The sequence below is a fragment of the Ananas comosus genome, linkage group 21, assembly GCF_001540865.1.
Source record: "Ananas comosus cultivar F153 linkage group 21, ASM154086v1, whole genome shotgun sequence".
Lineage (NCBI taxonomy): Eukaryota > Viridiplantae > Streptophyta > Magnoliopsida > Poales > Bromeliaceae > Ananas > Ananas comosus.
In genome coordinates this window covers 2465185-2486010 of record NC_033641.1, presented here as the reverse complement: position 1 = coordinate 2486010, position 20826 = coordinate 2465185, and the positions used below count along the sequence as shown (strand labels likewise).

General features: G+C 38.5%; 1 protein-coding gene and 1 long non-coding RNA gene across 12 annotated transcripts; both read left to right on the top strand.

The window, feature by feature from the left end:
* On the top strand, nucleotides 3629-10481 carry LOC109726632 (pentatricopeptide repeat-containing protein At1g08070, chloroplastic-like). 11 transcript variants are annotated; one of them, XM_020256349.1, is made up of 9 exons: nucleotides 3629-3644; nucleotides 4023-4230; nucleotides 4340-4418; nucleotides 4553-4697; nucleotides 5074-5165; nucleotides 5315-5347; nucleotides 5457-5553; nucleotides 6852-7155; nucleotides 8160-10481. In XM_020256349.1, exon 9 carries the CDS (start codon nucleotides 8227-8229, stop codon nucleotides 10327-10329), a length of 2103 nt encoding a protein of 700 aa, XP_020111938.1. In that variant the 5' UTR covers nucleotides 3629-3644; nucleotides 4023-4230; nucleotides 4340-4418; nucleotides 4553-4697; nucleotides 5074-5165; nucleotides 5315-5347; nucleotides 5457-5553; nucleotides 6852-7155; nucleotides 8160-8226; the 3' UTR covers nucleotides 10330-10481. The 11 variants fall into 11 exon arrangements, 10 of the variants coding, with proteins under 10 accessions (XP_020111938.1, XP_020111937.1, XP_020111936.1 ...); XM_020256348.1 differs by lacking the exon at nucleotides 3629-3644 and adding an exon at nucleotides 3684-3758; XM_020256347.1 differs by lacking the exon at nucleotides 3629-3644 and adding an exon at nucleotides 3695-3918.
* LOC109726124 lies at nucleotides 12585-13766 on the top strand. Its single transcript, XR_002220420.1, has 3 exons — nucleotides 12585-12688; nucleotides 12787-12887; nucleotides 13170-13766. It is a non-coding gene; the product is annotated as an uncharacterized LOC109726124 (long non-coding RNA).

The following is a 20826-nucleotide window of genomic DNA, read 5'->3' as shown; positions in this document are numbered from 1 at the left end:
CCCCCTGTGGTTTAAAATGTATCAAATTGCCCCCCCTTGTGGTTTCGTTTTTATCTTTTCGATAACTTTTTCGTTAATATTTTATTAAATTATATACAAAAAACTTCAGATACCCATCTAGATTTATCAAATATTCACTTTAGTACCCTTTAATTTTAACTTTATCACTGATTTAAGAAAAAAAATAATGAAATTGATAAGAAAAAAAGAAAAAAGAAACCACAGGGGGGCAAATTGATACATTTTAAACTACAGGGGGGCAAAGTGAGAAACTAAGAAACCACATGGTGGGTTTTTGAAGTTTTTCCCAAAAAAATTTGATATTGGTTTCTTACTTTCTTAGATTCTTAATATCTATGTATCTTTTTTCTCATTATTTAACTTAAATCTCTTAGTTTGTATGGGTTGTTGGGCAATGGAACTATCATTTTAAAAAAAAAATTAAAAATTTTGTATTAGGCATTTGAAAATTGTATTATTGTTTTTAACTATTTGAGTTTATACTTTTCATATTTGGATGCAGCTGTTATATGACATGAATGCTTACTGCTGTGTTTGAATATGTATCTTGAAATTTTAGTTTTTTGTATAATATGTTTCAACATTTTGAAACTTGGCGAATCGGGTTTCGACGTCGACAACTCCACGACGGCCGCTGAGGATTGGCATATGAAGAGCCACCACGTGTTGCAGCGATCGAGGAAGGCTTACGAGAAGAGAGGGGCGTCGACGAGGACGTACAAGGACTCGAAAGGCGAGGAGGTGGTGGAGCAGAACCGGTATCATACGAGGAAGTACGAAGAGCGCCAGTTCAGTCCGGCACAGATGGAGAGCCGGGGGAGCAAGCATCGCTCCCGCAGACAGTAGGAGACTGTCGTCGCGAGATCACCGCAAGAAGCTGGCTTTGATTTAGGTAAAGCTCGAGTTGTCGTCGACAGTCAGCTGTTCTCGTGAACAGGTGAATTCTCCTAGATCAACCAGCAACCTGTCGTCGTCGTCGTCGACACCTCTTCTCTCTTCTCTATATATCTCTCCATGTCTTTTGTATGTTTGGTTTCTCAGGGAGTGTGTCTATTGTGTGTGTAACTGCAGTTGAAAGTACCTGCACTTTTTATGTGAGATCCAAAATAGTTCTATATATATGATATAAAATGGCTAAACTTTTAAGACGGCTTAAACATTTTGGGTGGTGGCTAGATCCAAGAGTTTAGGAGAGTTAAGCGCATGTTTTACCTCTTTTTAATTCCAAATAATTTTGAAATGTGACTAGGGATGTCAATGGGTCCCATTCGGGGCGGGTTTTTAAAAACCCGAACCCGACTCTAAATTCGAAATCCGAATCCGAATCCGACGGATTTTAACAATTCATATCCAAATCCGAACCCGACCAAAAATCCGAAATCCGAACCCGAACCCGAAAACCCCAACCCGAATCTAGCAGCATTGGACAGCGGCTGCACCAGGAACCAGCACAAGTTGAGGCAAGGAATTTTCGAAAATTCTAAGCCTGTTGATGCTTCTAGTTGCTGGAGTAGTTGCTAGGGTTGTACTTAGAAGAGGAGAAAGTAAGGAGTGGTTTAATTTTTTAGGATTTGATTAGATTTGTAGATTAATTCTAGTTGGATAAGAATTAATATTTAAACCTGTTGAAGATAAATTAAGATTTAAATATTAATTAGAGTATAAATTCAACTAGATTAGGATAAATATTTAAATTTATTGAAGATAAACTAAATATAGATTTAAATATTTATTAGAGTAGAAATTCTAAATATACTAGAATTTGGGTACATTTTAGGGCATGTTTGGTTCGCCGAAAGTGTAACATCAAAAATGGTACTTTTAGAAAGTGACGTTTTATCGGTTATTTGGTTTACAAAAGTGAATGTGAAAGTCACTTTACGAAAGTAGACGGATAAATTGAGTTATAACTAAATCTCACTTTTTAGACTTAGGCTAAAAAAATACGTAAGTCACCGAAAGTGGAGAGCTTATCTAAAAGGTAATATTTGGTCTTATCTTTAATACTTAAATTTATTTTTAAAGTTCAATTTCACTTTAAATTTGAATTAAAATTATGATCATATTTTGAATTTTATTTGTAAATTAAAATTTAAAATAAAATTTAAAATTCAAATTTATGACTTTATATTTATATTTAAAATTTAAAAATTTATTTTTATTTAAATTTGAACTCTTGAATTTAAATTTAAATTTTAAATTTTAAATTTTAATCAAATTATTTTTACTTAAGAACTTCAATTTGAAATTTGACTTCAAATTGTTCCAACTATAAATTCAAATTATTGACTGAAATTTGAATTTAAAATTTAAATTTTCAAGTTCAAATTCAAATTCAAATTTAAATTTGCTATTTATATTTAATTTCAATAATGAGTTTCAATCTGAATTTGAATTCAAATTATGAATTCAAATGTTCAATTCGAATTGTGATTTAAACTCATATTTTAATTTTAATTTAATATTAATTTAAATTGTGAATTCATATTTGAATTCAAAATTTAAGATCAAAGAGTAAATTAATATATGATTCAAATTATAAATTCAAATTTGAATAAATGTTCTAAATTTTGTGTTGAACTTTTATTTTAAAATTTAATTTCAGTTATAAGTTATAACTTAAATTTTAAATTCAAATTATAAATTAAATTTATGTCTTAAATTTTAATTATAAATTCAACTCAGATTTAAGCTTAAATTTAAAATATAAAATATAACTTGAGTTCTAAATATTAATTTAAATTTAAATTTTTAATTTAAATTGCAAGTATAAGTCGTTTGTTTATATTTTCACCTCTTTATATATTTAATAATAAAAAAATTATAAAATTATTGTTTTAATTTTTTTACTTTATAGCAACTAAACAATTGAACTGAAAAGTCACTTTTGTAAAAGTCACTTTTATAAAAGTAACTTTTGCCACTTCGCCGACTGTCGAGCAACCAAACATGCTCTTATTATAAGCATTATATAAGCACTATGTGGGGTGCTTTTGGAGTGCGAGTACGGCAAAAAAGCTTAAGCTCTTTGGTGGGTTGTATGAGAGAGAGAGAGAGAGAGAGTTGGCCGGTTGTATGCACCTAGTGCACAGGTGCATGTGAGAGAGAAAGAGAGTTGTCTTTTAGGTTTATAAAAGACGAGAAAAGGATAAAAAAGATTCAAAAAGAGGGCTCGGGTTGTAGCTACTCAGTTGCAGAAGAAGATTCAGGTGTGAATCTTATTTTACCCGCATATTTTTTTATTTTGATTTTTTCTCTCTTTTGTGATTGTATCAGCTTTTGCTGAAGATACGGGTTTATGGTAAAAACTCGAGTCGACACTTCCGTTGCGGAATCCCAACAATCGATACCGGATCCACAGCGGTATCGGAGCGGGTTGCGGATTCTCAAAATCTGGTACCGGGGCGAGTACCGGATTCCAACATAATCAAGCTAAATTCCGAGTAAGTAGTGTTCAATTTCTGGAATTAGTGGGCACAACAGAATCTTTTTACTAACTTTGGAGTTTGATAGAATTGTTCTAATTCCCCTCTGTAGCTGAACTTTTTGAAGTTGGGGAGTGCGCTTAACCTCAGCCACTACTTGTGGAGGTCAGGTTTGAGCTGAAGTGAAGGTTAGTTAAGGTAATTTTTTTTTTTTAATTTTAGTTGAGGATTCATTCAACCTAAGTGAGCAATTATTGAAATTCAGCTTGTATCCTTTAACCTAGCCTCAACCTTTTTGGCTAAGAAGTATAGGTGAGAATTTGGATTTTGTCAAGATAAGGTACAAAATGTGAATCTAGAACACTCTCTACTTCCTTCTTCCTATTGCCCTTCTGCTGGTTGGTTCCCTGCTCAATAGCAACAGTAGCTTAGCAGCCAGCCAACCTCAGCTGGGGGTTCAGCAACAGCAGCAGTATGTGAGGGATTGTTGGCCACTGCAGCAGTGATTTGGGCAATGCAGGGAGTTGCTAGCCTACTTCTTATTGTTCTTCACTTTTTCTTCACCCTTTTTGACAGGAATCTATAGAAGGGCTGCTGCTGGGCACCTAATTCACCTACCTGCAGCAGCTAGGCTGCCAGAAACCTTGCTGCAGGATGGCAGCAAGACGAGCAGGAGAGGGGGAAACAATTGGATGAGTTTCGATGCTCCGATTTCGAAATTCATAGTATGTAGTTGTGTAGAGGGAAGTTGGGAATCACCTTGTACCTTCAGCCGGATTTGCAAGTTAGTAGCTTTAATTTGGATGCTGATTAAGGATGGTGCATAATGCTGATCTTTGGACTGAATTAGACCAACTTTGGATTTTGATAAAATCCGTTTCATTTTCTTCTAGGAGCTGAGCTTTAGAAGGGTTGGTAGTGATCTTGACTTCATCCTCTTGTGTTTAGAATCTTGTTTGGACCAATTTAGAGGTAAGATGAGTGAGAATTTTAATTTTAATTGAGGTCGAAAACCGAAAAATAGTTTTTACGTCGAAACTGAATTCTTGACCTCTATTTCTTAGTTGTGATAGAATTTCGTGGTGAATTATGAATTTTTCTTGTAGTATAGGAGTCAAAGATCGCTCATGAATTGCCCTCTAACCTCATCTTTCACTGGAGTTCCTTGCGGAGCAAGGAATTGGCAGCACCAAGATGCAGTCCAGCAACAACTACAGCAGTGCATTCCAGTAATAGGCACTGAACTTGAGGGTAAAATTGCGGGATTTTGATGCTTTGAGCAGATAAATTTGAACCTACTCTTAATCTACCTTATTGTGTGGAATAGGGGGGAGCAAGTTATTTAGCCGAATTGTCGAGAATTTGACCTTCAATTGAGCTAATTTTAGTAAATGCTGAATTTTGGACTTGTTAATATTGTATGGTAGCGGGTTGAGAAGATCTTAATTCTTGTCCACTTTTCCAACTTGACAGCCGGATTCTTGCTGGCTTGAGCTGAGTTACTTCAAATTCTTTGAGGCTTGGAGTCAACTTGAGCTGAAATTTCTCGTTAAAGTGATTATATTTGAGCTTCTTTCGAGAAGCAGGCTGAAATTCTGATTCTTGTTTGATTTGCTTGTGATTTCAGATTCAACTTCTTCCAGCAGTAGGATTTTTGGATCTGGGCTGGTTTTCCCTTATCCTTAGCTGGTTTTGGAGCTGCCCTTATTTGACTTTCAGGTTAGTAAATTGCTTTCACTAACGAAATGGGATCAAGTAATGTTATAGGCTAATTTTTGGGAAGTTTAGTCTAATTCTTGAAATCTTGACTTCAATTCCTTCTTGTGATTTTATTAACGGATTCTACCTGGTCCACACCTTATTGGTAGCTGATTCAGTGTTGCTCCTAGCTGAATTATAAGGTACATTGGCCCAGAGTCAAGTAAAATTTGATTCCGAAATCGATTCTGCATGTATAATTGACTTACGTTAGAAATTTTATTCGGCCTTTAATTTCGTTAATTCCGGCAGGGATTTTCAGAGTTCGTCTTCACTTCCCTCTTATTTGGAGCTAGGGGAAGGTGCATGTGGAGTTTCAGTTCGATCCATAATTGGATTAGCGCGCTAGGTAAAGTTTACCGAACCCATCGGAATTCCTCCTAAATGTATAATAAATTCAGCATGCATATACTTGTCCTGATTAACCGCTTGTTCAAGGATTTAAGCGTCGTTGCACGGGATCATGCTGGAAACTTGCCGGCACGGTACCGCATGGTGCGTGCCGAGCCGTACCGATGCGTGCCGTTCAAAAAAATTCTTGTGTGTCGACACATAATAGCATAAAATATTTTTTTTTTTAGCAATAAAATATTCTAACTATTTATTATATCTTTTTATCACATTTTTTGAACTTTATTAAGGAAATTACTTAGTAATTTAAAGAATAGAGAGTTTTGAACTGTGCCATCGGCACGGGGTCTGTATCGTGCCGACATTTTGTTGGCACGGTACGGCACGGTGGAGACGGCCCGTGCCGACGGGCACTTAAAACTTTGCTCTTGTTTGCTCAAATGTATAGATTTGCATGTTCATATATGAAATATGCAGTTTTGAGCATGATATACTTGTTTTTAGAAATCTATTAAATGCTGAATTGGGGTATTGACTTAGGAGAAAACCTACATTTGAACATGTTAATTGCCATTGATAGGAATTAACTTCGGGAGCTGTTTTTACCGCTTTTTTGACATTGTTAGTGAGCTTCAAATATACAGATTAGTGTAGGTTGAATTTACGCTCGTGCTGAGATGCTGAGTGAATTTTTACAGTAGTGTTTAGACTATTCTGCATTGTCGGGTGTCATCCGGACTAATGATGGACCCAGATCCTTACCTTTTGCATCAGATTATGCCGGGGGCATGTGAGCTTTGATTTTCTGATCTATTTAATTATTTGCATCGACTTCAGCCTGCATGAGACAGATTTGAGCTCAACAGAGTACGCTCTTTTGCTCCACTGGGTAGCTCCCATGAGTGTCGCTCCGGAGTGAGGCCTTTTCTGTGTTCATGTCGCAGCAGCCCTTTTTGGCATCCTACTTACGTCAGCTACCCCCGCAAGTGGTGCATAGTAGTAGGTTGGCACAAGCTGGACCGACCTTGTGGCAGTCTCTTGGATTGAAATAGTTATTGTCAGTGTGATAGCTAGTTGAGGCATTCATACAGTAGGAGTGTGTCTTGAGCATTAGTACTGTAGTGGCATAGTAGCTATAGATTTTTTTTCAGCTTTATTACTTCTGGTCTTTTATCTACCTATTCTACCTTTCAGTTTTGTAGACTTAGTGGGTAGGCCGTTGGCGTCGGTGACAATACCTACTAAGGACTATCTTACAGTAATTCTCACGCTAGTTGTTATCACTTTTTCTTGCAGAGTCATCCATTCCTCCTGCCATCACAGATCGAGATAAGGAAGTCGCAAGCTAGATTTCCGTCTACGCCAGTCGTTGAGCTAGAGAAGTACCCCTTTGGAGATAATTATTTGGTTTATAATCATGTCCATATAGTTATATTTATTTTATATTTTTAGAGTTGTGGGAGGTGATGATGTACTTATGGTTTATGTTTTGTACAGTTTGGATATCATGTGTGTCCAGGAGGTAAGCTGCTTGTCGAATTGGAAAGGAATCAATTGGTGAGACGAGACATGGGAGACAAGCTGCGTGGGTGAGGAGAAGGTGGGATCAGATAGGGCCAGACTGATAGGAGAGGCAAAGAGATTTTAACTCCTTTTTTTAACTCCAGCAATAAACAAGGACCCCTATTTAGAGAAGAATATTCAAGGAATATACAGGTTAAAAAAAACACGAACAAAAAAAGTAAGTAAGAAAAATAAAAAAAAGAAAGGAGCAAACAGAGCAGCTAGAGATTTTACCAAAATGAAAATACATAGAGACCCTTTATTTATAAGTCTTATTCTGAACTCTACCCATTAAAAAGTTATGTTTGTGTCCGGTCCAAGTCGGATATGTATGTAAAATATTCGAATTCATATCCGAAAGTTTAATTAATAAATTTTTTTTTCCCTGTATACTATATATTTTTTACTGGGCCTAGATCCAGTCTGGATAGGATTCGGATATGGTCCTGATCGAGTTTGAGATATATGAGTATTTTGATCAGCTTTACTTACGGGGCCACGCAACATGTACGCTAGCCGCTTGAATTCGAGTAGGGGTGGCAATCCAGCTCGCTGTTCGCAAGCCAGCTCGTGTTCGGCTCGAAATGAGCTCGAGATCGGAATCCGCTCGTTTAGTAAAGCGAGCCCGAACGCGAGCTGAATTTTCAGCTCGTTTAATAAACAAACCGAACACGAGCTGGGTCAGCTCGCTCTCGTGTTCGCTCGATAACAGGTCGAAAACATAATTTTATGTTTAATATATAATATATATATATATATATATATATATTATATATATAATATAATATATATTATTTTTGAATTTTTTTAGCAAAAAATAAATAAATCCGAACTAAATTATAAAAAGATTCATTTTTATGTAAAATTTTACTCATTAGATTACAATTTAATAGGTAAGATTTTATAAATTTATTTTTTATATATATTCAATCTAATTTATTTAATTTATTATTCGTCAGCAAGTTCGTGAGCCGGCTCGTCATGTTCTGCTCGTTAACACCCCTAATTTATCCAAGTATATATTTCCATTTTGCCAATCAGGATCAGGAGACGGGGCACTGCACTGCAAGTCGAATGTAGGTAGAGTGTAAACCAGCAGGAGGAGCAAATGGCTGCTGCACCCCTGACGCTTCCCGCCTACTCCATCCCCATCCCGCCTCTCTCTCTCCACGCCACCGACCCCAAAACGCTCCTTCTGGAGCACTGCAGGAGCCAGCGCGACGTGCGCCAGGTTCACGCCCGCCTCATCAAGACCGGCTGCGCCGCCGCCGACCCTTCCGCCATAGAGAACCTCCTCGAGTCTGCCGCCCTCGTCGTCCCCGACGCCCTCGACTACGCCCTCGCCGTCTTCCGCCGCTCCCCTGCCCACCTCCTCCGCTCCCAGTCCTACAACATCCTCGTCCGCGCCTTCATCCGCTCCCGCTCCCCCGACGACGCCCTCCTCCTCTTCCTCCGCATGCTCGCCCGCTCGGTGCCCCCCGACCCCCACACCTTCTCCTGCATCCTCAAAGCCTGCTCGCGGATGAACTCCGTTCGCCACGGCCGGATGGTGCATGCCCGTATCTTGAAATGCGGACTGGGCTCCGAGGAGTTCGTGCGCAACAGCTTGGTTCACATGTATGCTAGCTGCGGAGAGGTTGGTCTCGCCCGTGCCCTGTTCGACAGAATGCCCCATCGGGGAATCGTCACGTGGAACGCCATGTTCGCCGGCTACTTCAAAGCTGGGGCTTGGGGCGAGGTGGTCGAGCTGTTCCGGTACATGTCGGAGCTCCGAGTGGCTTTCGACGACGTCACTTTGATCAGCGTTCTGACGGCGTGCGGGCGCTTGGGGGCGTTGGATCTGGGGGAGCGGATTGATGAGTACGTGGAAAGAAACAGGTTGAAAAGTAATCGGAATTTGGTCACTTCGTTGGTGGACATGTACGCAAAATGTGGGAAGGTTGGAAGGGCACGCGAGTTGTTCGACGAAATGCCGTATCGGGATGTGGTCGCTTGGAGTGCAATGATTTCGGGTTATACGCAATCAGATCAGTGTCGAGAAGCTCTTGCTCTTTTCCATGAAATGCAGATTGCCAAAGTGGAACCGAATGAGGTGACAATGGTTAGCGTTCTTTCATCGTGCGCTGTTCTGGGAGCTCTAGAAACCGGCAAATGGGTCCATTCCTACATAAAAAGGAAGCAATTGCACTTAACCGTAAATCTTGGCACTGCACTCGTAGATTTTTATGCAAAATGCGGATGCATTGAGAGTGCGACCGAAGCTTTTGCGGAAATGCGGACAAGGAATGCTTGGACATGGACGGTGCTCATACGTGGATTAGCAAGTAACGGGAAAGGAAAAGACGCTCTTCTGCTCTTCTCTTCAATGCTCGAAGCTAAATTCGAGCCGACCGACGTGACCTTTGTTGGAGTTCTCTCAGCCTGTAGTCATGCAGGTCTGGTTAAAGAGGGTCGGGAATTTTTCAACAGCATGAGTAGAGATTTTGGTATCGAGCCTAGGATCGAGCACTATGGTTGCCTGGTTGATATTCTTGGTCGAGCTGGTTTGCTCCAGGAGGCCTATCAGTTTATCAAGAACATGCCCATTGAGCCAAATGCTGTTGTGTGGAGAACCTTGCTGGCTTCCTGTAAAATTCACAAAAATGTTGAAATTGCGGAAGAATGCTTGAAGCAAATTGTTAGATTAGAACCAAGGCACAGCGGAGACTATGTACTTCTCTCAAGTACTTATGCATCGGCGGGTCGATGGGAGGATGCAGTAAGGGTGAGGAACCTAATGAAGGAAAAGGGAATCGAGAAAATTCCGGGTTGTAGTCTGATCGAGCTGGATGGAATAATCTTCGAGTTCTTTGCGGAGGACAGTGCTCATCCCCAGTCAAAGGAGATATATGATGAAGTCGAGGAGATGATGGCAAAAATAAAGGTGGCCGGGTATATTCCCAACGTAGCTGATGCAAGACTAGATGCTGAGGATGATGAGAAAGAAGTATCGATTTCTCATCACAGCGAGAAGTTAGCCATTGCATTCGGTCTTATAAACTCTCCTGCCGGAGCTACTATTCGGTTGTCGAAAAACCTGAGAGTTTGTACAGATTGCCATGTAGCAACTAAGTTGATATCCAAGGTTTACGGGAGAGAGATTGTCGTTCGAGATCGAAATAGATTCCATCATTTTAAAGATGGGTTTTGCTCTTGCAATGATTACTGGTGAACAAGACTGTTCCCAGAGCTGCTCATTCAGTTATTGTCTTGAACTTTATAAGCTCATGCATGTGTTTTTAACGTAAAAGTTTTTCACAAGCCTAAACGCATGTCTTACGTTGAAAGATTGGTTAGTTTGTTGAGATCTGTTATTTGTGTGAATATCCAACTTTTACACATGTATATCATGTATAATCAAAAGCTAAAATAACGTGGGTATCATCTGATCCCACGTTAGCCTCCTCTTCTGCAAATATATTTATTTTCCCTTGCAGGTGGTTTAAGTTGCCATTAGCCACCGCCTCTCTCTCTCTCTCTCTCTCTCTCTCTCACCACCACATCCCCCAACCCCCACGCAACCCCCCCAACCCTCCCTCCCAACACGCACCACAACCCTAAATCCAAGAAGGGCAGAGACAGACAAGAGGTCCCGTCAGAGGAAGGGGTTGCCGGCGACGGCCAACTATTGGCGGCGGAGGCCAAGTTGGGGAGGAATTCTACACTGTCACACTTACACCACATCATCAATAACAAGCCAATCATATTTCTTCTTTTCAAACAAAAGTACAATAAAAATATTATTTTATAATCATGATGGGACATATATCTCTAAAAGGAGATATTTGATTTGTTTGTTACGCCACGTCACCAATATACCCGGTGCATTCTAGAATTTTTCCAAGTCGGGATGGAGTAGCCCGAGAGAGAGAGAGAGATCCCTTCACACACTACAAAAAATGTTATATTTAAAGACGCTCTTTTTTATATTTTACAATGCTTAAAAGCGTCCCAATATATTTCAACGTCACTTTTGAAAGCGTCGGTCAAAGCGTCAGCAAATGAAGAGTCACCATGCATTTATTGACGCTTATACCAAGCGTCGGTAAAATATATTCCGATGCTTTAAAATGTCAGGATTGTTGAAATCCTGACGCTTTAAAGCGTCGAAAAATTAAAAATAATAGTAAAATTTATCATCATTTAATAAATTATTTGATATCATATGACGACGCTTTTTGAAGCGTCGGTATTTTCTATATTGTAAAAACGCTTGGAGACGCTTTCCCTAAGTGTCGTCTAAAAAACGTTCTTATATTAAATTTTTTTTGTAGTGACAGGATCTCCCCAACACACACCACAACCCTAAATCCGAGAAGGGCAGAGACGGACAAAGGAAGGGGTCGCCGACGACAGCCAATTGTTGGCGGCGGCGGCCATCTCGGGATGTATAGCCCGAGAGAGAGAAAGAGAGAGAGAGAGATCCCTTCACAAGATCTTCCTACGGCCGAAGAGGTCGCTAGTGGCAAGGCGGGGCAGCGCGGTGGCGCAGAAGAGAGGAAAAAGGGGTACGGCCAAGGGTTAGGGCATCCCACGCACTATACGTATACACATATGGGTCGCCGACGACAGCCAATTGTTGGCAGCGGCGGCCATCTCGGGATGTATAGCCCGAGAGAGAGAGAGAGAAAGAGTGAGAGAGAGAGAGAGATCCCTTCACAGGATCTGCCTACGGCCGAAGAGGTCGCTAGTGGCAAGGCCGGGTAGCGCGGTGGCGCAGAAAAGAGGGAAAAAGGGTACGGCCAAGGGTTAGGGCATCCCACGCACTATACGTATACACATATGGTGTGTGTGTGTGTGTAGAACTTGGCTAGAATACACAGAGTTATCGGTGCTATTAGGTTTTCGTCCATTGGATGAAGAAACGTACAGTTACAATGATGTGGGGCCCCCTAGGATTGAGTAAGTTGTTGGTTGAATAGTATAATCTAATCTAACGGGTGAAAATAGTCAAAGAATTAATTCTAACAGTAAAAAACTCGGTAGCACCAAGCGCTTATGCTATCAATAATATCCTAGTCGGACTCTCTCTCTCTCTTTCTCTCTCTCTCTCTCTCTCTCTCTCTCTCTCTCTCTCTCTCTCTCTCTCTCTCTCTCTATATATATATATATATATATATATATATATATATATGGGGCAATTTGTGATATATCGAACCTTAGTAAATTGGCAAGGTTACGATATAAATTTATGTTTGACTGAGTTGGAGACGTTTTGCGCAAAATAGACGTAAAAACGGACTTTGAAACTCAAGATTTATATTGTAAAGGACTAAAGTTGAATACTTAGTTATAGAGGGACTTGTTCTCAATTTTGCTTTATTAAGCGGCGGAGTCCACGTGTTGTTCCCCATCCTTATCCTTTCATATTTTTTTGTTGCTAAGTTTTAGAAAGAGAGAGGAAGGTTTTGAGCACAAATTAATTAACAGGGAAGAAAAACTTGGTTTCGTTCTTACGAGCGAGCGAGCGTGGCAAGTGAGCGAGCGAGTTGAGTGCGCGCACGTGTATTTTTTAGCATTTCGACGTCGCGGTTAGTATTACAATATTATGATTTCTCATTTAGATTCTTTTGATAAATTTTTGGTAAAAATTGAGAGTTAGAAACTGATTTTTTTTTATGCATTTTAGGAGTGGATTTCGCGTAATTTTGACGAAGGATTTTCGAGCTATTTTAGAGTGATGTGGCTGCTATCCCGTCTACCGTTCATTTCCTTAGATTTGCGTTATAGGTGGGTTCCGTATTGTCAAAATTGACGGACTAATTTCTATATCCATATTATATTATTTAATCTGTGAGATGAACTGTTGACATAGTTGAAATAATAGTGATAGTTTGACATCTGCTAGTAGAGTAAATTGAGACATATATATGTGATATTTTTCTAAAGGTCAATAGACAATTACAGATAGTGTGAAACTATAACTGTATTTTGGACACTACGACAGTATTATCATGATCTGTTTGATCATCGCATTTGATCACAGTCTGCATGTTATGTTGAGTTTGACAGTGACACTATACTCGGTTCGGGTAGCGCCCCGCGAGTACCACTCCAGAGGTTGGGCTATGAGATATTATTATGGCATGGGCCAGACAGTAGCCTGCGTGGTAGCGGACTACTATAGGTGGGTGCTGGACACAAGACGGCACAGGCTAGACCTCACTGTTGAGTCGGTCACTATGATTGGGCATTATTGCAATATTTTATTTAGTCTCTAATTGATTCATGCAAAACATAATTTACAATTCCAGCTATATTGTAGAGGCATGAGAGTAGCAGTTATTTTCAGCAATTATTGATCATATGAGTACTTGTTCCTTCATATTGCTCGGTATTTACTATTTCTGCCTCTTATGGACCTAGTGGTGTAGATCGTCAGCGTTGACGATCGTACCCACTGGAAACTATTTATTATAGTTCCCATACCCTCTTATTTAATATTTTATTTTAGAGCCTTCAGCACCAGCGACTGATCAAGATAAAGGAATCGCAAATAGTTAGCATCTCCTACCATTATTGTGTGTGTAGTTGGACCACCTATTAGTGAGCAGTCTGTACAATGTTTTGATACTTGGAGTGGTCAGAAATGTTGTACCATTTTGAAGACTGGTGTGATGATGATTGTAAATTGTTACAGTGTTGCTATAGTATATAGTTTTATTTTTCTCTGATACCTATTATTGTTAGATTTTAGTTAATTTTGTTGACGCTTCGTATTTATAAGGTGTATATATTTTTGTGCATGCGGCGGGTCTGTTGACATAATCCGGGCTTCCGCTGTAACCCAGAAAGTGACACAATTGCTTATATATCCTTGAAAAGTTTTCGATTTTTTTATTTACCCCTCTTAGAAGGCTAATATTGAAAATTCAATACCCTTTTTACGTTCCAACCTATTTTAAATATACCTCTAAAGTTAAATTCTATTAATGAACTGTTAGGAATAGTTGTTATCTCTATAAAATTACTATTTTGCCCTTTTAAATATACCCTTCTACCATCTCCGACTATTCTTATTTGCCCTTAAGTTAGGGACACAAAAAGTATTTTTATTTTTGGTCATTTCAAATATACTCTTCTACCATCACTAATATTTCTTATTTGCACTTAAGTTAAGGGCAAAAATGATATTTTGATTTTTTAAAAACTCTGGTAAACATTTAACTCACGTTTAACCAAATTAACTTAATGGGTGGTAACTGTATGGGCTATCTTGGAATAATGGAGGAACATATGAGGGGTATATTGAAAAGAAAAAAAAAAATAGGAGTAAATGAGATATTTCTGAAGTTTTGAGGAGTATATTGGCAATTATCCCATATATACACACACATATATGTATAATATATGTGTATAGTTACATATTACATAAAGACCCCTCATGGTTGCAATCTTGCTTTAGGCCTTAACAGCCAGCGACAATTTACCTAAGCCCTTTCTCAACAATTTTCTCGCAAAATAGTACAAGAAATATCATGTGATTTACAGAAATGGCCCCATTCCAATTTTCTCTCACGAATTTATCTCAATGCCATTTTGCACAATTAACTCCGAACTCTACAATATTTTAGTCATATGATCCCCTCTGAGTCCACAACATTTAAATCCCTCCACTCACCAAAACTCCGAAATTTTTCACATGAAATGATAGCCAATTCACAAAGTGTTCTATTTTCACATTTTGCAAAAATTACAATTTAGCCCTCCAACCTTTTGAGTTTCTTTTCAAAAACTCACTAGTCCATGTGTTATGCCCAATGGCACCATCCCATTTATCATGCAACACAGAGCACCAGAAAATTCTAAAAAGCAAAAACATCAAGTAATAAAAGGCCAATCTGCGATAAAAGTAGATTTTCTCGAAGGGTTAATTGCATACACGTCCCTGCAAACATAGTGAATTGCAGATATATCCCTACAAAACTCAATTTTTATAAGTTGTCCCTACAAAAGTCCTAATGTATGCAGTATGTTCCTGCCGTTAGGGTCTGTTAGAGAAATTTAGTTAACCACAGTTAAAATACTTAATCATGATTAGTTAATAAGGTGAATTGACTATTTTGCCCCTCTTATATTATATCCTATTACCTAACTACCTGCGTGGGCCCTTAACCCTAGTTGAGTGAAACCAAACCGCAGAGAGGGCCCTCAGGTGATCTTTTCACCTACTTCCGCTCACATCCCGCGAGGAGAGCGCCCACGACGCGAGGAGAGCGCCCGCGAGGAGACCCTTAACCCTAATTTGATCACATTCTATGGAGGGGATAAGAGCTCTTCTTCTTTCTCTTCCTCTTCATCTCCCTGTCACTCCCTTATACTAGCTTCAGATCTACCATTACTAGGGTTTTTTCCATCCTATTCATCAACGAGGTGTATTGCTCCTCTGTCTCCAAGGAGAGTAAGGTGAGTGCACTACATACTATAAATCCAAAACTTGGTTTATTTGATTGTTAGTTTTGGAACAATTTGCTATATTTTAGGTTAATTTTAGAACAATTTTAGTCTCATGAAGTAGTAATTCAGCATATTTTTAGGAAATATGTAATATTTTGCTTGAATCATCCAAGTTAGATGTATAGACAATTTATTGTCATATTTTCATAGAGCATATGAGTATAGAACCTAGTCATTTTTATTTATTTTTTTTTGTTTCTATAGTGGCAGTTTGATAATATGGACGAGAATGATTTTTTTTAAGTGAAGTTCAATTATGTTGGGTATTTTAAAACAATAAAAACTGCATGTGGACTCAGATATTGTGATGGTAAGAAGCATATGTTGATGATAGACCTTGATGGTTACAATCTTATTAAATTTTGTCGAGATGTATGGTCACTATGGGATTGGGGTGTTACGGAGAACATTGGTGTATGGTATATAGCAAGAAATGTTAAGCCAAAGAAATTCATTCAAGTATTCTCTAGGCAGGAGTTGATGGTTATATTTTCTATATACAATGACATGAAAGAAGTAAAAAATTTTTATAACCATTCAGTCGCAAGGCATTCCATTAAACTATAATGGTGAGAAAACTCTGACACAAGAGGGCAATATTGATATGACTGATGATAACATTGTAGGTATTGCTAGTGAAGGTGGTGGAGGTGATGAAGGTGGTCAAGCTGCCGAAGAAACAATTGGTGAAGGTGTTGGTGAAGGTGTTTTTGAAGATATTGGTGGAGCAATTGGTGAAAATGTTGGTCAAGTCGCCGAAGAAGTAGTTGGGATACTTGGTAGGGTCTCTCCCCTTGAGTGCTGCTGTGGATGCTAGCCAGTGATAGCAGAGGCAGTAGCCTAGGTGTTGCCGTCACACCTGCGGGAGTGTGTCCTCGCACCGAGTAGGCGCAGGCTTGACTGAACCTACGAGTCGGTCGTTGCGATTGGTTACTATTACAGCATTTGTTTTTTAGTATTACCATTGATGCATGCTTTAGTTACCTTCTTTCTTTCCTTTTCACTACATGTATAGAGGCATGATAGCTCAGTAATTGTATATCATATTATACTCAGTTGCTCATTCTATAGTATACTTCATTGTTCTTTTATTATTCTTGCCTCTAGTAGACCTACAGGGAAGGTCTTGGTTGTCATCGACCGTACACACTGGGAACTGCTGTTTAGTAGTTCTCATTCCCTCTTTTGATTTTCTTTTTAGAGACAACTGCACTTTCTATTGATCAACGTAAGGAAATCATGCCTAGATATAGCACCTCCTACCAGTGTGCTTGAGCGATAGGTTTCAATTTATATTATACATCAGGACTGGCGATGGCCAGAGCTTTTTATTTGTACGTTTATCTTTCTGGTTAGCAGAGACTATATGATGTTATACAGCGATGTATACTAGTTTTGGTATAGTGCTCTGATACATGTAGTTCGTTTATTTAGTGACTTTATTATTGTTCTTGTGATTTGAAAAACTTTTAGTTGTGATCTCTAGAATTGCTTTACTACTATTATGTTATGTTGGTGCCTCGTCAGGACAAGAGAAACTTTGTCTATTTGACAGGTCTGTTGACGTCTCCATGGGCTTCCGCTGTGGAATGGGGCGTGACAACTTATGACAGTTCTTTTGGGATTTGTAGTTGAATAGAATAGTATTTTTGTGTTTTGATACTCCAACTAGTATGAATTTTTTCATTTATTTATATGAGTTGATAGACGTTGGTTGTCGCTTCATGTGTTTGAGGGAGCCTCATGCACACGGCGGATCTGGGCACTATCCTAGGGTGTTTCCGCTCGTGCCCAGGGCGTGACAGGTTTGGTGATGTTGCATACAGACTTTCCTTACCACCTTCTTTAGCTGAAGTGCATAATGTCCACAATCCGGGCTATGTCGTGGAGTCGAAACCCTTACAGCTTCGAGAAGATCTATCTTATGACGAGCAGCCAGTGTGTATCATAGAGCGAAAAGATCAAGTTTTGAGAAGACGAATCAATTTATATGTTTAAGTACAGTAAACCAACTATTCTGAGCAGGAAGCACGTACCGTGGGAGCTTGAGGAGCATATAAGAGTAAAGTACCATCAGCTTTGCTAAGGTTGTTAAGTCTAGAAGGTCTGAATGAGAGAAATCTGTAATACCGCAATAGTCCTATATCAGATGTAAAAGGGTTGTAATTGAAAATATAAAAGGACCGTAGATCATAGTAATAATAACTGGGCTTAAACATTTTGGACCAATTGTTTGGGTCCAACAATTTCGTATTGCTAGTGGTTCAGGTCGTTACATTTGGTATTAAAACCGAGTACTAACCGGAAATGTGAGAGCTAAGTATTATGCAAGATAAAGTGCTACACCATGGGTTTGTTGGGAGCTATCTTTTGAACAAGCAACAGCCACCTATCAAATCTCACATCACCTAATAATTTTAGTCTATATATATGTGTGATTGAATTTGGACCTGACGAAAAAGTCAGGGTCTAAACGGAGGGAGTTTATAACACTCTAATATTCCCGCATCGGATAGAAAACAGTTTGTGATTGAGAATATAAGAGACTACGGACCGTAATAAAAAATAATTGGACTTAAGCATTCTCATTCACTGGGTAATTAATAGAGTAACAATCGAATGAGAATAGGATTGTAAATTGGATATATAAAGATTAGACACCCTAGTGTTACTACTCCAAACATCAATTTACATGAAAGTTTTACAATTGTGTTTACTAACGCTAACGTCCTTCAATATATTACACATAATAAGGCCATGCCAGCATAATATTACGAGGAACTTAGTTTCGACTGCAGATACATACACAACAGAACAGACTCTAATAAGAAACCGGACATATACATGACATGGAGAGAGATAGAGAAGAGATGCTGACAATAACAATAGGCTGACTGATCTAGGAGACCTAATCCACCCGTTCACGAGAACAGATGACTGCCGACTCGATCTTTTACCTAGCTAAACCAGCTCCTTCTCCCCCTGCTCTCCGTCAGCTCCGGACTAAGCGGGTGGTGCTCTTCGTACTTCTTCACACGATACTGCTTCTGCTCCACCACCTCGATCCTTGCCTTTCGAGTCCTTGTACATCCTCCTCAACACCCCTTTCTCCTCGTAAGTCTTTCTCCGCTGCGACGCGCGGTGGCTCTTCATATCCCAATATTCCTCACCGACCGTCTTGGGGTCGTCGACGTGGCATCGGCTCGCGCGTTTCTCGTGATCCCTTCGCTTCTCTTTGCTATTGTAGTAGTATCTTCTGTCGCTCTTCGGGCTCGGCGCATGTTGGATTTGCCTCGGATGGTCGCCGTGTCCATAGGAAGAGTACTCAGGTTGTCGTTTGCCTCCGTGAAATACGTTGTAGAGGACCTCTGCAACTAAGGCGGCAAACGGATAGCACCGCGCAAATCTATCCGACCATCCCATTTCATATAATTGCTTCCTCTCTTCTCCCTCCTCTTTATCTCTCTCTTTGTATTTATCTCTACCTGTATATGTATGCATGATTACTTAAGAGGATCAAATATGTAGAAAACATTAATGATGGAGTTAGCTTGGTTATATATTTTTGGTAAATGATTTGTGGATTGGCGTAGACATGAATTAATTTTCCATTTTATTACAAGTAGACCATGATTGATAAGAGGTTGACATATATAAGAATGGTTAGCAAAAACATATATGTAGGTTTCTTTTGTGAATTATAGCTAATTTCTCCAAAGTGCAGGCTCGTTTTGGAGGCAACAAATGTTAGCATGGTTATCTTATTATTATTATATAATTATGACACTAAAAAATGGAGATAACAATGAATAGAAGGCAACTTAATTGCATGCAATTATTAATATTATCCCAAAACAGAGAAATTAATACAACAATTTCTCATTTAATTTAGTCTTTTTTCTTTTCTTTTTTTTTCTTTTACCTGGTTTGTAGGCCCCTTAATTCTCCTCCTTATATGTAACGCAGGCGCACACCTGAAACCTCCCCCATACGCACAAGCCAAAGCTAGCAAGCGGGTATTCTCGTTTAAATAGTCGTGTCCCATGTTAATTTATGCTCTCTACGTCAAGAGAAAAAAAAAAAAAATGCAATGCTATAATTAGTATACCTCAAAATAGAATTATATCTTACATCTTTTTTTATCGAGTCTATTTTATTTTGAGAGATAGGTACGTAGTATACTATCTGTTTCGTTTATTTTATTTAAAAATGAACTTAGCTAAAAAGCTAAATCAACTAGGATTCGAACTTGAAATCTCTTGTACCAACCACCAAACCCCCAACCACCAAACCCTCTTTTGCCACTTGCATTAGAGACAGTTGTTTTTTTTTTTTATTGAAACGGTTGGTTTGTGTTATACATGATTCTTGAATAATGAAAAGTCAACGAAAATTATATGCACAGCAATAAAATTATCGAGAATTGTATGATTTCCAAGTACCTGTTGTGGGTACTCCCTCCCCCACCTTTAATAAGATTCTCGAGAATTATATTTTTTTTAAAATTAAAATATTTTCGACCGAATTACTTACCAAATTATTTAAATAATCAATACCGCCAACCAAACGCTTCCTAAAAAAAAAAAATTTTACATATCACACCAAATTTTTTATTAAAATTTATTTAAATTTTTTATGAACTCCAGATAGTATGTAAGATTAACTGCATCCTACTTTTAGTTTGCAAACAGAATTTTCCAAAAAAAGAAAAAAAAAAAAAAAAAAAAAAAAAAAAAAAAAGGTAAAATAGATGAATAGCCACCGATCTATCGCGACGTCGCCACTGGGTCCCTTAACTTTCCATTCGTATATGCACTTTTCATTCTCTGAATATTAAGAAGATTCTTAATTTTTGCTGTAAAAGAAATAATCTGTTCGAATCCTGCTTGAATAAATAAAGAACTAATATATATAAGCACATTAGAGAAAGGATAAATGGTCATTTCATAAGAAAAGGACTTTTTTTTTTTTATCAACCTATTAATTTTTGCCATGGGGTTCCTAATCTTTGTTTTCTTTTTCAATTAAATTAATCACCGACATTTTTTCTATCAACCTATTAATTTTTGCCATGGGTTCCCTAATCTTTGTCTTTTTTTTTTATTTCAATTAAATCACCGTCGTCAAAAATTGATGAGGAGTCAGCACCACCCCTTGTAATGTGGCCATTCCCGTCTAATCTAATGCCACTTTTAATTGAAAAGACTTAATT

Bases quoted from the DNA above. Each gene is read 5' to 3' on its own strand.
- LOC109726632 (XM_020256349.1), top strand. From the start codon at position 8,227: ATGGCTGCTGCACCCCTGACGCTTCCCGCCTACTCCATCCCCATCCCG.